This window comes from Conger conger, chromosome 3 (assembly GCF_963514075.1).
Source record: "Conger conger chromosome 3, fConCon1.1, whole genome shotgun sequence".
In the NCBI taxonomy this organism is placed as follows: Eukaryota; Metazoa; Chordata; class Actinopteri; order Anguilliformes; family Congridae; genus Conger; species Conger conger.
Window position 1 is genome coordinate 22,187,657 of NC_083762.1, and position 12,671 is coordinate 22,200,327.

At 43.1% G+C, this 12,671-nt stretch overlaps 1 protein-coding gene across 5 annotated transcripts in view; it reads left to right on the forward strand.

Moving 5' to 3' along the window:
* The window catches only part of rps6kal (ribosomal protein S6 kinase a, like), a 32,194-nt gene extending 26,586 nt beyond the window's left edge, over positions 1–5,608 (forward strand). For all 5 annotated transcript variants that reach the window (XM_061234378.1, XM_061234379.1, XM_061234382.1 and 2 more), the window contains 7 exons: positions 89–178; positions 623–781; positions 1,585–1,746; positions 2,151–2,227; positions 2,722–2,839; positions 3,346–3,486; positions 4,050–5,608. In XM_061234378.1, coding sequence (XP_061090362.1) covers positions 89–178; positions 623–781; positions 1,585–1,746; positions 2,151–2,227; positions 2,722–2,839; positions 3,346–3,486; positions 4,050–4,175 — 873 coding nt within the window. In that variant the 3' untranslated portion in view covers positions 4,176–5,608. The remainder of the gene's footprint in view (positions 1–88; positions 179–622; positions 782–1,584; positions 1,747–2,150; positions 2,228–2,721; positions 2,840–3,345; positions 3,487–4,049) is intronic.
* Positions 5,609–12,671: the final 7,063 nt, after the last annotated feature.

Sequence of the window (12,671 nt, forward strand, 5' to 3'; positions counted from 1 at the left end):
ATTGGGTTCTTCGCTCATTTGTTTTGACTTGGAGAATGTTGCTTGTTTAATTCAGTGTGGTATATCTTCAATTCCCGTATGATTGTAGATCATTGACAAAAGTAAAAGGGACCCCTCAGAGGAGATAGAGATCCTCATGCGATACGGCCAGCACCCCAACATCATCACTCTGAAAGACGTGAGTCTTTGCTTTCACAGACCTTATCAGCATAGTGAGTGTGGAGAGAATGAACAGCTAAATCACTGCTTTTAATCTGCCAGGTCCACAGGCTTTCCTGTGCCTCTAGGCCTCAGTCTTGTTTCTAACATAAACATCCCGCTCTGATGTACTGTCATACTGACCTTGCACTGTAAAACGTGACTGAACAATCATTTTAGTCTTGTAATAAGACTTAAAAATCGTACTTCAAGTAGAGAGAACTTGTTTTAAGTTCGTGTTTGCTTGACAACGGAAACTGTCTTACCTCATTGGCAATATTTAAATCTCAAAAAAGTAAAAGAAATGTTTGCAGTGTGTATCATTAGTTTCTAGTGAGAGGTCAGCGAGATTATTGGACCTGGTGCTGTGACTGAGTCATGTGACGTGTTGTCAGCATGCTGTGTGCTCTCTTCCCTGTGCCAGGTGTATGACGAGGGGCGGTTTGTCTACCTGGTGACGGAGCTGATGAAAGGGGGGGAGCTCCTGGATAAGATACTCCGGCAGAAGCACTTCTCTGAGCACGAGGCCAGCGCGGTGCTGTACACCATCACCAAGACCGTGCACTACCTGCACTGCCAGGGGGTGAGAGCAGGGAGGAACCAAGGGCTGTACACTGGGGGGGTCATAGCTTTGCACCGTCACCAAGACCGTATACTACCTGCACTGCCAGGGGGTGAGAGCAGGGAGGAACCAAGGGATGTACACTGGGGGGGGGTCATAGCTTTGCACCGTCACCAAGACCGTGCACTACCTGCACTGCCAGGGGGTGAGAGCAGGGAGGAACCAAGGGCTGTACACTGGGGGGGGTCATAGCTTTGCACCGTCACCAAGACTGTGCACTACCTGCACTGCCAGGGGGTGAGAGCAGGGAGGAACCCAGGGCTGTACACTGGGGGGGTCATAGCTTTGCACCGTCACCAAGACAGTGCAAAGGGAGGAACCATGGGCTGTAGACTCGGGGGTCATAGCTTTACATGATTACCAAGATTGCGTACTACCTGCACTGTCAGGGGGTGAGAGCAGGGAGGGATGTGGAGTAGGGCGGTAATAATACTGGGTGGTGGCACAGCTCTACACCATCACCAAGAAGAGAAGAGCTGTAGACCAGACCTGTGTATGCCATTGTTTTGGATTCAAATACTTTTCTGTGCTCATTTGGCCAACCAAGAGGACCTGAAGGTGGGGTTTGCACTTTTTGAGAGTATTTCATAGGTCTCAATACACCAGACAACCTCAGTGAAACATTGAAAAGTATTTGAATCCAAAACAATGACGTATTTGACCCAGGTTTGCAGTAGACAGGTGTTGGGAGAGTGAGGATTGAGGATGTGGAAGCAGAGGAAGTTTTTGGACTCTGGAGCTGACCCTTTCCGCCCGTTCTCCAGGTGGTCCACAGAGACCTGAAGCCCAGTAACATCCTGTACATGGACGACTCGGGGAACCCCGACTCCATCCGCATCTGCGACTTCGGCTTCGCCAAGCAGCTGCGCGGGGAGAGCGGCCTGCTGCTCACGCCCTGCTACACCGCCAACTTCGTCGCCCCGGAGGTGCGTCCCTGCGGTGGGAGGGCTGGGGGGGAGCTTTTGAGTCCTTTGAGGAGGAGGGGGGGTTGTTACTAGGAAACACAGTGACAGGAATAGCTCAAGACAAACATTTGAACCTTCTCAAAGACACATCCGGATTGCCCATATTCTTTGTTCTCTGTGACCTGAGATTATGGCATATTAAACATTAAACAGTCTGCTTTCAGTAGAATGTAACAACTAATCTTCTGAGAGTTTGTGTACTGTATGTGTGTCTGAAGTGAAAAGTTGCCATCATTGTGTGTGTGTTTGTGTTTGTGTGTGTGTGTGTGTGTGTGTGTGTGTGTGCATGCACATATGCATATATGTGTTGGAGAGAGACAAAGTACAAAGGGCAAGATTAATATCCTAACAATGCTGCGTTTCAGGTCCTGATGCGACAGGGTTATGATGCAGCTTGTGACATCTGGAGTTTAGGTGTGCTGCTGTACACCATGCTAGCTGGGTGAGTTCACACACGCACGCAAACACACGTATACACACGCACACATGTACACACACACACACACACACGCACACAAACACACATATACATGCGCACACACACACACGCACGCAAACACACATATACACACGCACACATGCACACACACGCACTCACACACGCACGGACACACACACGCACACAAACACACATATACACACGCACAGACACGCACGCGCCTGCAGGAGAGTGATACATTAGTTCTCTTGGTCCTGTCCCAGCTATTATATGTGGTTGTGATGCAGTAAAAAAATAAACAACATTAATGTTTCCTTGAATTTCGTTGTGTTTATAGTGGGATAAATGTGGTGTATCTCAGATGGTAGCACAGCAAGTATTGTGGTACTGTGATATTGCTTGGTGGTCACGGGAAGATGTACCTGCTGTCCTGTGGAACTGGGAGTGTGCGACTGTGTCCTGTCTCTCTGATGCCCCCCTGTGGCCTCTCCGTGCAGGTACACCCCCTTTGCTAACGGGCCCAATGACACCCCAGAGGACATTCTGCAGCGAATTGGCAGCGGGAAGTTCTCTCTGAGCGGGGGCAACTGGGACAGCGTGTCTGACACCTCCAAGGTACAGAACTGATACGTCAAAGCACATCCGCAGCACACACTCTGCAATGCAAACGCACGCAGTCAGTACAGCCACATATATACACATATTACAGATACGCACTACTTGCAATGATACACATATCTGACTGTGTGTGTGTGCGTGTGTATGCATAGCAAAAAACTGAAAATAAGACTCAACAAGTATTTCAATATTTATGTAAAACGTTTTGCTTATTTATTTGACTTTTTTGGCTGAATAAGATTAAAATATTGCTATTGAGCTAAGACTGCTTGACTCATTTATGATTTGGCAATAAGAACATTTCACTTACTCCCTACGGTCACTAAACCGGAACTGAAAAACGCTAATATTTTCTACTTGAGAGAAAGAAAAAAAAGAAAAAAACGTAAGTCTCATCACATTTCTAAAAACACTCGTAAAGACAGACATTGGTTGCAGTGCACTTTACCAGTACGTCTTGGCTAACTGGGTGTTGGTATCTGTGGTCCCCCTGCGCTGTGCAGGAACTGCTGTCTCACATGCTGCATGTAGACCCGCACCAGAGGTACGCAGCGGAGCAGGTTCTGAAGCACTCCTGGATCTCCTGCAGGGACGAGCTCCCGCACCTCCAGCTCACACGCCACGACGCTCCCCACCTGGTCAAGGTGAGTCCCTATGCACAGTGCCTTCAGAAGCATTCACCCCCCCCTTAAACGTATTCTGTCTGGTTACACCTTGAAACGTTTCCCCCACCTTCACCAATGCAATTCAGCACATTTATGCGAAAAAAAAACGTTATTCACCATCAGTTTGACATGTAAGTACTTAGATAAAAAGGAATAATTTACAAAGGCATTCAACCACACCCCACCCCCCACCCCTCCTGAGTCCATACTTAGGTCTTTGGCAGAGTCTTCTCAGTATGTGACCTTAAATATTTGATAAATTATCAGTAATATGAGCTTTTGCACATTTAAGTTGACTAAGTTGAAATAATCAATGAGGGCTGGCAGCACTGTTCACAGATGGATGGAAATGCTCTTATATAGAGCGCACATCGATCTTAATTTTCCTTGTTTGTACGATACAAGTGTATTATATTGTTATGTCAGCTGCGTCGCGTGCGTCTTTATTGTCTTTGTCATAATCGGCGTGTGTGTTTGGGTGCTTGTGCCGATCGGGGTTGTGCGATGCATTGACTTGTGTGTTTGTCTGTGTTTACACACAGGGAGCAATGGCTGCTACGTACTCAGCACTGAACCACAAAACAGGCCAGCCGGTGTTGGAGCCTGTGGCTGCCTCCAGCCTGGCCCAGCGGAGAAGCATGAAGAAGCTCACCTCTACTGACTTGTAGTGAACAACCAAGTCTTCTGGAAGGGGATTGTGTGTGTGTGTGTGTGTGTGTGTGTGTGTGTGTGTGTGTGTGTGTGTGTGTGTGTGTGTGTGTGTGTGTGTGTGTGTGTGTGTGTGTGTGTGTGTGTGTGTGTGTGTGTGTGTGTGTGTGTGTGTGTGTGCGCCTGCGCAAGTGAAGAAAGGGGCTTGACTGGGTCTTCGTTCTTTTAATTTATTTGTCCACTTTTACCCCGGTCCCTAACCTGTGCACTTGCCCCTTCCCTGTGCAGTGTCATTCCAGAACCCCATAATGCACCTGACATCAGGGAGACAACCTTTGCCGTCACAGACCGTGGAAACCTAGAGTCCTTTGCATTTTTGCAAATATACAGTGTCCGTTTTTTTTTATTGTTTCTTCGTTTATTCAATGGTCAGCGATGGCCCCTTGGTACAGAGTGATAACACCAGCCCACATTCTCCTTTCACTGTGACCGGCCAGCTTGAAGCTGCTTCTGTGAACTCTGGCCTGCGAGCTTCCAGGCTGTTCTCTCTCGGCCTTGCACGTGCTCAGGTCTGCACTTTTAAGGGACCGTCTCCCTCTGCGTCCTTCTCCTGAAAGCTCCTCGCTTGAATTTGGTGGGAGCTTTCTCAAGGATGCAGTGAGCTCGTTGCGAGCCAAATACAGCACTTTGGAGAAAGGTCTGCGGTGGGTTACAGTCCACAAAGTTACGTTTGTGACTTTTCTGGGGCATGTGTCAAAAAAAGGGTAAAATGTCTAACGTGTGGCCTTGAGTGATGAAGAAAGGGAGATGTTTCTGAATTTGTCTGTGATTCAGCATGAAACTACTCTGTTAAATGCCTGGAAACCGTTTCTTTCTTTCAACAAGTATTGGAGAAGAAAAAAAAATCAAGCGTTGGTTTGATGTTCTCAGTGTTTTATTTCTCCAAACAAAGATGTTCATTCATAATGAGCTGTATGCTTCTTCCAGTTTGCTCTAGAGACTTGGCAGAGTGTTGCTTTCCCAAATTTGTGTGATCTCTCTCATTTTATTTTATTGCTTCTTCCTGAATATTTTCTTCTCATTCCAAAGCCAATATTCTCAATGTCATTTTGGGCTGTTATTTTACGATGTATATGGCAACAAAAAAAGAAGAAAAAACTACATTGCAACAAGTAAAAAGCTAATTTTGAAAAGGTCAGAGAATGTGACAGTTTTCCTGGTGAGGTATGTGTTGTAGGTGCAGTGTCATTGATGAGGAGTGAAAGTCATAAAACCCGAATCTGGGCATGGACAACCCACTTAGCTGCAAGAAGCCAAACCTTCTGCTTTGACATCTTGAATCTGTTTGAAAACATTGTGGAAATTGTATCATATTGTATTTATTTCATTTAAAAATTCTATTTTCCTTTTAAGGTCTGTATATATTAGCATTAAAGATCATTATTGATGTACAGCGCTTGCCTTGCTCTCATTATTGTTCTGGGTCGTAAACATGCAAAATGTACCAGTCCAATGCATTGAGTTCAAGATAGACACCGTGTATTGAGAACTGAGAGTTGTTGTAGTACCTTCAGGTAGCCAGAGGATGGCATCCACCGAGTGCAACAGCTCTTCAGTAATCTGCAGTTTATTTTTTGGTGTTTTGTGCTGCCTCAATTTTTTTACCTGACTCGCTCAGCAATAGTTAACATTCGAGTAACGTTCCAAGATGAACTCAGATAGGACGTATGCAAACCCCACTACGTTTCAATCTTTCACATGCTTTTATCCGGAAAGCTAGATAATGACTATTACAAGCTGGATGTAGCTTTTTGGCGTGATTCATAATTCCCTGATTCGTGCAACATTAAATATGAGGTCGAAGCATAACGCGCGAATCTAGTATTAATACAGCCAAAAGATGAGTTCAGTTTTGTGCGAATTCCGACCATTTCCATTTGCCGCTGTAATCTGTCATTGCCGAACTGTCGACGCTATACCGAATTTATAAAGTTTACAAACTCAGTGCATGTGAGTAAAAATCCTCTCATAGCCTGAACATAGTGCCTATAGAACCATCATAAAATCGCATACATTTTTTTAATAAGCACGTTGTGTAATGTGGCGTATCTAAGTCATTTCATTTGGCATAGTTTCTTAAGATTCAGTACTGTACGGCACTCATATGATGGGTAGATCATATTTAGATACTTGATGGTCCGTAATTGCGCGAGTAGTCAACCGTAGCCCACTCACACTGCAAAAATAGTCTTGATTGAAATGTTAGTAGAAAACAAAAAGAAAAAAAGAAAATATGACCTTGTTGTAAGAGCATTCCGCCTCATTCCAAAGGTGCTCTATTGGATTCAGATCTGGTGACTGGAGGCCATTGCAGTACACTGAACTCATTGTCAGGTTTGTGGAACCAGCTTGAGATGACGTGTGTTTTGTGACATGGTGTATTATCCAGCTGGAAGTAGCTACCCGAAGATGGGTAGACTGGCCATAAAGGGAAGTACATGCTCGCCAACAATACCCTGGTATGCTGTGGCATTTAAACAATGCTCAGTTTGTATTAAGGGGCCTAATGTGTGCCAAGAAAACATTACACAACATTACACCTCCGCCAGCAGCCTGAACCATTGATACAAGGCTGGATGGAACCATAGATCCATGTTGTTTACACAACATTCTGACCCAACTATCTGCATGTTGCAGGAAATATCAAGATTCATCAGACCAAGCAATATTTTTTACAATATTCACCTGTACAGTTTTGGTGAGCCTGTGGCCACTGTAGTCTCAGTTTCCTGTTCTTAGCTGAGTGGAACCAGGTGTGGTCTTCTGCTGTTGTAGCCCATCCACTTCAAGCTTCAACATGCTGTGTGTTCAGTGGTTCTCTTCTGCATGCCACTAGCAGTATGTTTTGCAGTATGTTTGGGATCATTGTCTTGCTGTGGGATGAAGTGCCATCCAATCTGTTTGGAGGCATCTGCTTGAACCTGAGCAGATCAGATGCTTCTGTACAGTTCAGAATTCATTCTGCTGCTATCAGCAGTTACATCAACAATGAAGACAAGTGAACTAGCAGCCATGCAAGCCCAAACCTTCACCCACCCCCATCAACTTTAATTAGCACAATTCTGGTCCTCATGCTGCCGAACGCCAATTAAAGAATCCAAAGGCAATCAAAAGCTTAGGATCAAGACTAGATACTGAAAAGTCTCTTATTCCAACACGATGAAAATGACTGAACACACCTGACTAATCAGAAACAGCTGTGAAGCTGAAACTTTATGGTGCCCTGAAATGGAGGGACTATGTATAAAAACATTTCTTTGGTGAGTCCAAAATATATAACAAATACCCTTTAATAAAAGCTGAGAATCTGCACTTTAATTACAAATCTAAAATTGTGGAGTGCAGTGCCAAATCAAGAACATAAAACATGTATTTGTCCCAAATAGTATAGAGCTCACAATATAACGCTGTGCCGTGCATAACAGCCAGCTGGCTACCCTGGCAATGTGCTTTCCCAGGGTTCTCTGGGCACTGCTCTCTGTGCATTCTAAATCTGAGCAAAGCACTCAACCTTCTGAATACCGTAATATATATAAATCTAGCTAGACATGCTATAACTAATCTTCATATGATCACAACAGAGCCATATGAAGATAGCCATAGGCAAGGGACTTGCTGCAGTTTGCACATGCTATACTACACAGCCATGCATTGGTATGCCGTTTGTATCATATGCATGTAGGACAATAGACTTGTCTCCCATGCTTTTGTTTGGCCCTATAGTTATTGCATTTAGTTTCACTGTACATTGTTTCCCAATTGTCCTTAAACGAGCACATTGTGCCCTATTCAGAAAAAAAGCCACGCACATATCTCATGCCAGGTGTGCCAAGTCCCCACTCCCAAAACACACACACACACACACACACACTTCAGCACAAGTGCGTCTGCACACATAGACGTTCATTGTCTTCCTCTCCCTAAGCTCTGATGTGGAGGTTCTGAGATGTCTCCTGAGCTATGCTGGTCAAATGTGACCAATAGAGGATGGTGATAGGACCATGACAGAAACAATCACAAGCTGGGGAGCAGCACCAGGAGCGGGGCTTCCCCACACGTTGTCATCCCAGGAGGGCAGCAGGTGCCCAGGAAAAGGGCAACTGTGGACTTCTGCTTGTCTCCTCTCTCCCAGGATTCTCACTCATAGGTCCTGTGACAGGCAGGGATGGGGTGCCGTCGTATACCCAACCCCCATCCCCCCCCCCCCCCCCCTGACAGCTCAGTGAGACGAGGGAGTGCGGAGAGACGCTGCTATCACTGCAGAGAGGTAAACAACCAGCCTAATTACATTTCCACGCTCTTTTTTGTTTTAGCGCTCGCCACGTTAATTACCCCCCGACGCTTCCTCCGTACCCAGCTCAGAGTTTGTTTTTATTTTTCTCCTTTTTTTACCCTCCTTGCATGTTTATTTAATTTACCCCCCGAAAGTGATAAACTCGCGAAGACCTCGCTCTTCCGTCTGGGTTGTGTTTGCGCTGCTCTCCGTGGCTGGGGTGACGCCACGCTCAGGTGTGAATTTATTTATTCCAATTAACCGCAGGCCCCTGAAGTAAGCCAATTAGTGTGCTGCACTTAATGAAGTCATTAGCTGTCAGATTAGCTTGTGGAAATGCTTGTCACTGGTACAGAGGCAGGCACAACACTTGGCTAATAAAACCAGCAGAATTAATGGACTGAGTAGCATAGATAATGACTTAATGTGGAACATATAGGACAGAGACTGATCAGCCCACTGTCTCAAATGAAGATATCATTGAGGTAGTCATTTACTTAAGATTTCTTCCTCTGCAGTAAATATTCTCCATTCTCTCATACTATATTCAGCTCTTGTCAGGCATTAAGTGGGTACTAAATACCCTCCCTATGTGTCAGCTATTATCAGTGATGTTTGAACCTTTCTTTTAATATGGCCTTTTAATTTCTATTGTACTTTGCTGCGATGCTGTAGTCTCATGCCCTGTGGGGAATCAGTCTGTCCTCTTAATAGAATGCTGAAACATTCCTGATACCGGTTTTAATGGCCATGGGTTTCTATGAACCATCTCATTGTAAAAGTAGACTTTTTAGGGCAAAGGCTCCTTGTTTGATTAGAATGTCTGGTTCTTTTCTGAAATTAGTTTCTTCTTATTTGCAGTCAGTCATTTCTCCCCATGGCAGTACAGGTTTTCATGCAATCCTCAGTGAAAATACTGATTATCATTTTAATAAATATTTAACCAGCCAAGAGAAATGGACAATTATTGTCCAGTTGATAACACAAATGTTTTCCGACACTATTGTTTTCACAATGTTTTCAAAGTGGTTGTAAATTTATAACCTTCCAACAGAATGCAAAGCTGCTTATATTATTATTATTATTAGTATTATTATTATTATTATTATTATTATTATTAGTATTATTAGTATTATTAGTATTATTAGTAGAAATTATTCATTATCATGATTGATTTCTCTGAGTAGATAACCTTATCCGGAGGAGCTGAAGGATTTTTATGCATTCTTTATGTATAATACTTGATACTTAGTGTGGTAATTCAGAGTGAATACTTGGACAGTTGCTGTGTACCACCTGCAATCTGAACCTCCAACTATGCCAGCTCCTTAAACTGAACATGGCTCCACATTGCTGCTTCTGCTGCATGCTAATCAGCGGATTTTTTTTTTGCCCCAGCTACTTTGAATTGAATGTACTTTTTGTGAAAGGGACTACAATTCATATGCCACCAGGAAGATACTCTGAGATACACCCTGGCAGGTCACCTATCCATCACAGGGCACACACACCATTCTTTCACACACCTACAGACAATTTGGACTCACTAGTTAGCCAAACCCGCCCCGCATGTCTTTGGACTGTGGGAAACTGGAGGACCCGGAGGAAACCCACACAGACATGAGGCGAACTTGTAAACTCCACACGGAAAGGCCCAGGCCGGGATTCAAACCTACTTGGTGTGAGGCGAAAGTGCTATCCACTGCACCACCATGCCACCCTGAGAGCTTATGGAATTTATTGTCCATAATTCCTGTATGTTTGAACTTAGGGCTGAAAATTACCCACTTTCATGTAACGGTTTGTGCTGCACTATCAGTGGTGATTTTAGGACTTTTTCAACTGGGGTCCAAGAACTACCCATGGGAAATCAGAAAATTCTATCAGAAATAAGTACAGCATTAAAAATTGGTTTGAATACCTGTTTTGCATGGATAGGGCAGCACATTAATTATGTGTACTAAGCAAAGCTTTATAATACTATTAATACCATTAATAATTGAAGTAACCATATATGCTATAGTCCCTCTGACCGTGCTATGGTCGTATGATGTTGGGCATTGTCAGATTGGGGGGGCACCCAATTTTGCAGGAGGGGACGTTGTCACACCATGCTACCCCTTTAGCCATGTCTCTGCATAATATTACCAAATAAAAAGCATGAATCTTAAAATGGATGTAATGTAGTTTGTGAATAATTTATAAAGAAGCTCAAACAGAAACAGAGTGATTACTATAATGAAAATAAATTCAACATAGTCTCAATGAGCACTTTCATTTTTAGGTATTTGTTAGACTTATTTTTTCGACTTAAGTCTTCTGCCTCTGTAGCCTGTTCACGTAGAGGTTTGATGTGTTGTGTGTTCAGAGATTCTCTTCTGCATACCCCTGTTGTAATGTGTGGTTATTTGCGTTACTGTCACCTTCTTGTCAGCTTTGACCAGCCCTTCTCCTCTGATGACTCTCATTAACAAGATGTTTCTGTTGCTGCTCACTGGATGTTTTTTTGTTTTTCACACTATTCTCTGCAAACTCCTGTCATGCTTGAAAATTCCAGGAGACCTTCAGTTTCTGAGATACTCAAACCACCCTGTCTGGCACCAACAAGCATTCCATGGTCAAAGTCACTTAGATCACATTTCTTCCCCATTCTGACATTTGTTCTGAAAAACAGCTGAACCTCTTGACTATGTCTGCATGCTTTTATGCATTTAGTTGCTGCCACATGATTGGCTGCTTAAATATTTGCATTAACAAGCTGGTGTACAGATCTACCTAATAAAGTGCTCAGTGAGTGTACATCCTTGAAATATTGATTAACTCATTTAATAATGTAAAGTATCATGCATAGGTTTATATTATTTTATTACGACATTGTCTTAACCATCAAACTCCCCTTCCCCAGGTGTACATGAAACTATGATTCCTGATTCACAGTCAATGTTCACTCAGGGCTGTAGGTGGCAGCAATCTGCCTCTTTTTCTTTTTTATGTTTTGTTTTATTAATTTTTTGTTTTGATTGTTATTTGTTTGTTTATTTGAGTTCAAGTAGGAATGCTTTGCTCTGTCTCAAAGAGAAACTTTTGTGCCCACATTACAAAGAGTGCCCAGATTACAGTTAATATATCTCATCACAATATGATTAAAAGCACTTACCTTTGTTTGGATGAATCTAGTAAATTATATTTGCAATGGTTATTTTTAAACGGTTTACAAGAGTGAATTGTTTGATTTAACTGTGGGACTCTGATATATAGTGTGTGTTTGTGCCCATGTATAACTTGTTACAATCAAGCAAATGTTGTAGGATTGCAATGCAGGATTTATGCAATATAATCAAATCCATATTCATAAATATGCATGCTGTCATGGAAAAGCACTAAACATACAGCATTGTTTGCGGTTTTTGTACAACACTTATATATATTAAGAGCTATTCATTTTGTTCTGAAATATTACTTTTTTATAATTCTATCCAGCTGTTTAAATATAATAATTTCCAGAACATGCATGTCTGCTTGCTTGGCATCATTTCTATGCATTCTGTGGTTCTGACAATATTGATATCCTACATCGCATGCTTTTGTGGCATTGGAATAGAGTGCTTTTACACAAAGCCCAAACATTTACGGACGTATAGCCGTTTCAGGAGCTTGAAAGATTATTTCGCCCTGTCTTTTCACTTTCTCCACCAAAGTGCCAAGCCTGGCGAAGACGGATTGGCAATTTACACAATGCAGGGTGCTTTTCAACTTTGCCAATCATCCACAGTGCGGCCCAGTGCTTGAACACTGAACCACCAAGCTCACCCCAGTGTAGCACACAGCTATCTGAAATTCTCCTGTATTTAAGCACAGGGTTTTATTCCTGCAGAGTGGTGGGGTTTGGTTAAGCAATTGCGAACAGGAGTGAAACGTAAACGTGAAATTGATTTAAGAAACACAATTAATCTTATCAGGGATTCCTCTCTCTGCCTTTCCTCTTTGACTCTTTGGAAGAAATTTTCTTTGAAGAATGCCGGTGCCTTTTTTGCAGTTCCTTCAGCAAAATGATTCGTTTAAAAATAAAAAAACTACTATCTGATTATTGGATTTATTGCTACTTATTATATTTTGGCAATAAGACAGTCTGACTCCTTAGTGCCGAGGAGCTGTCTTTTCAAAGGGGCTGACATGTGTTTAA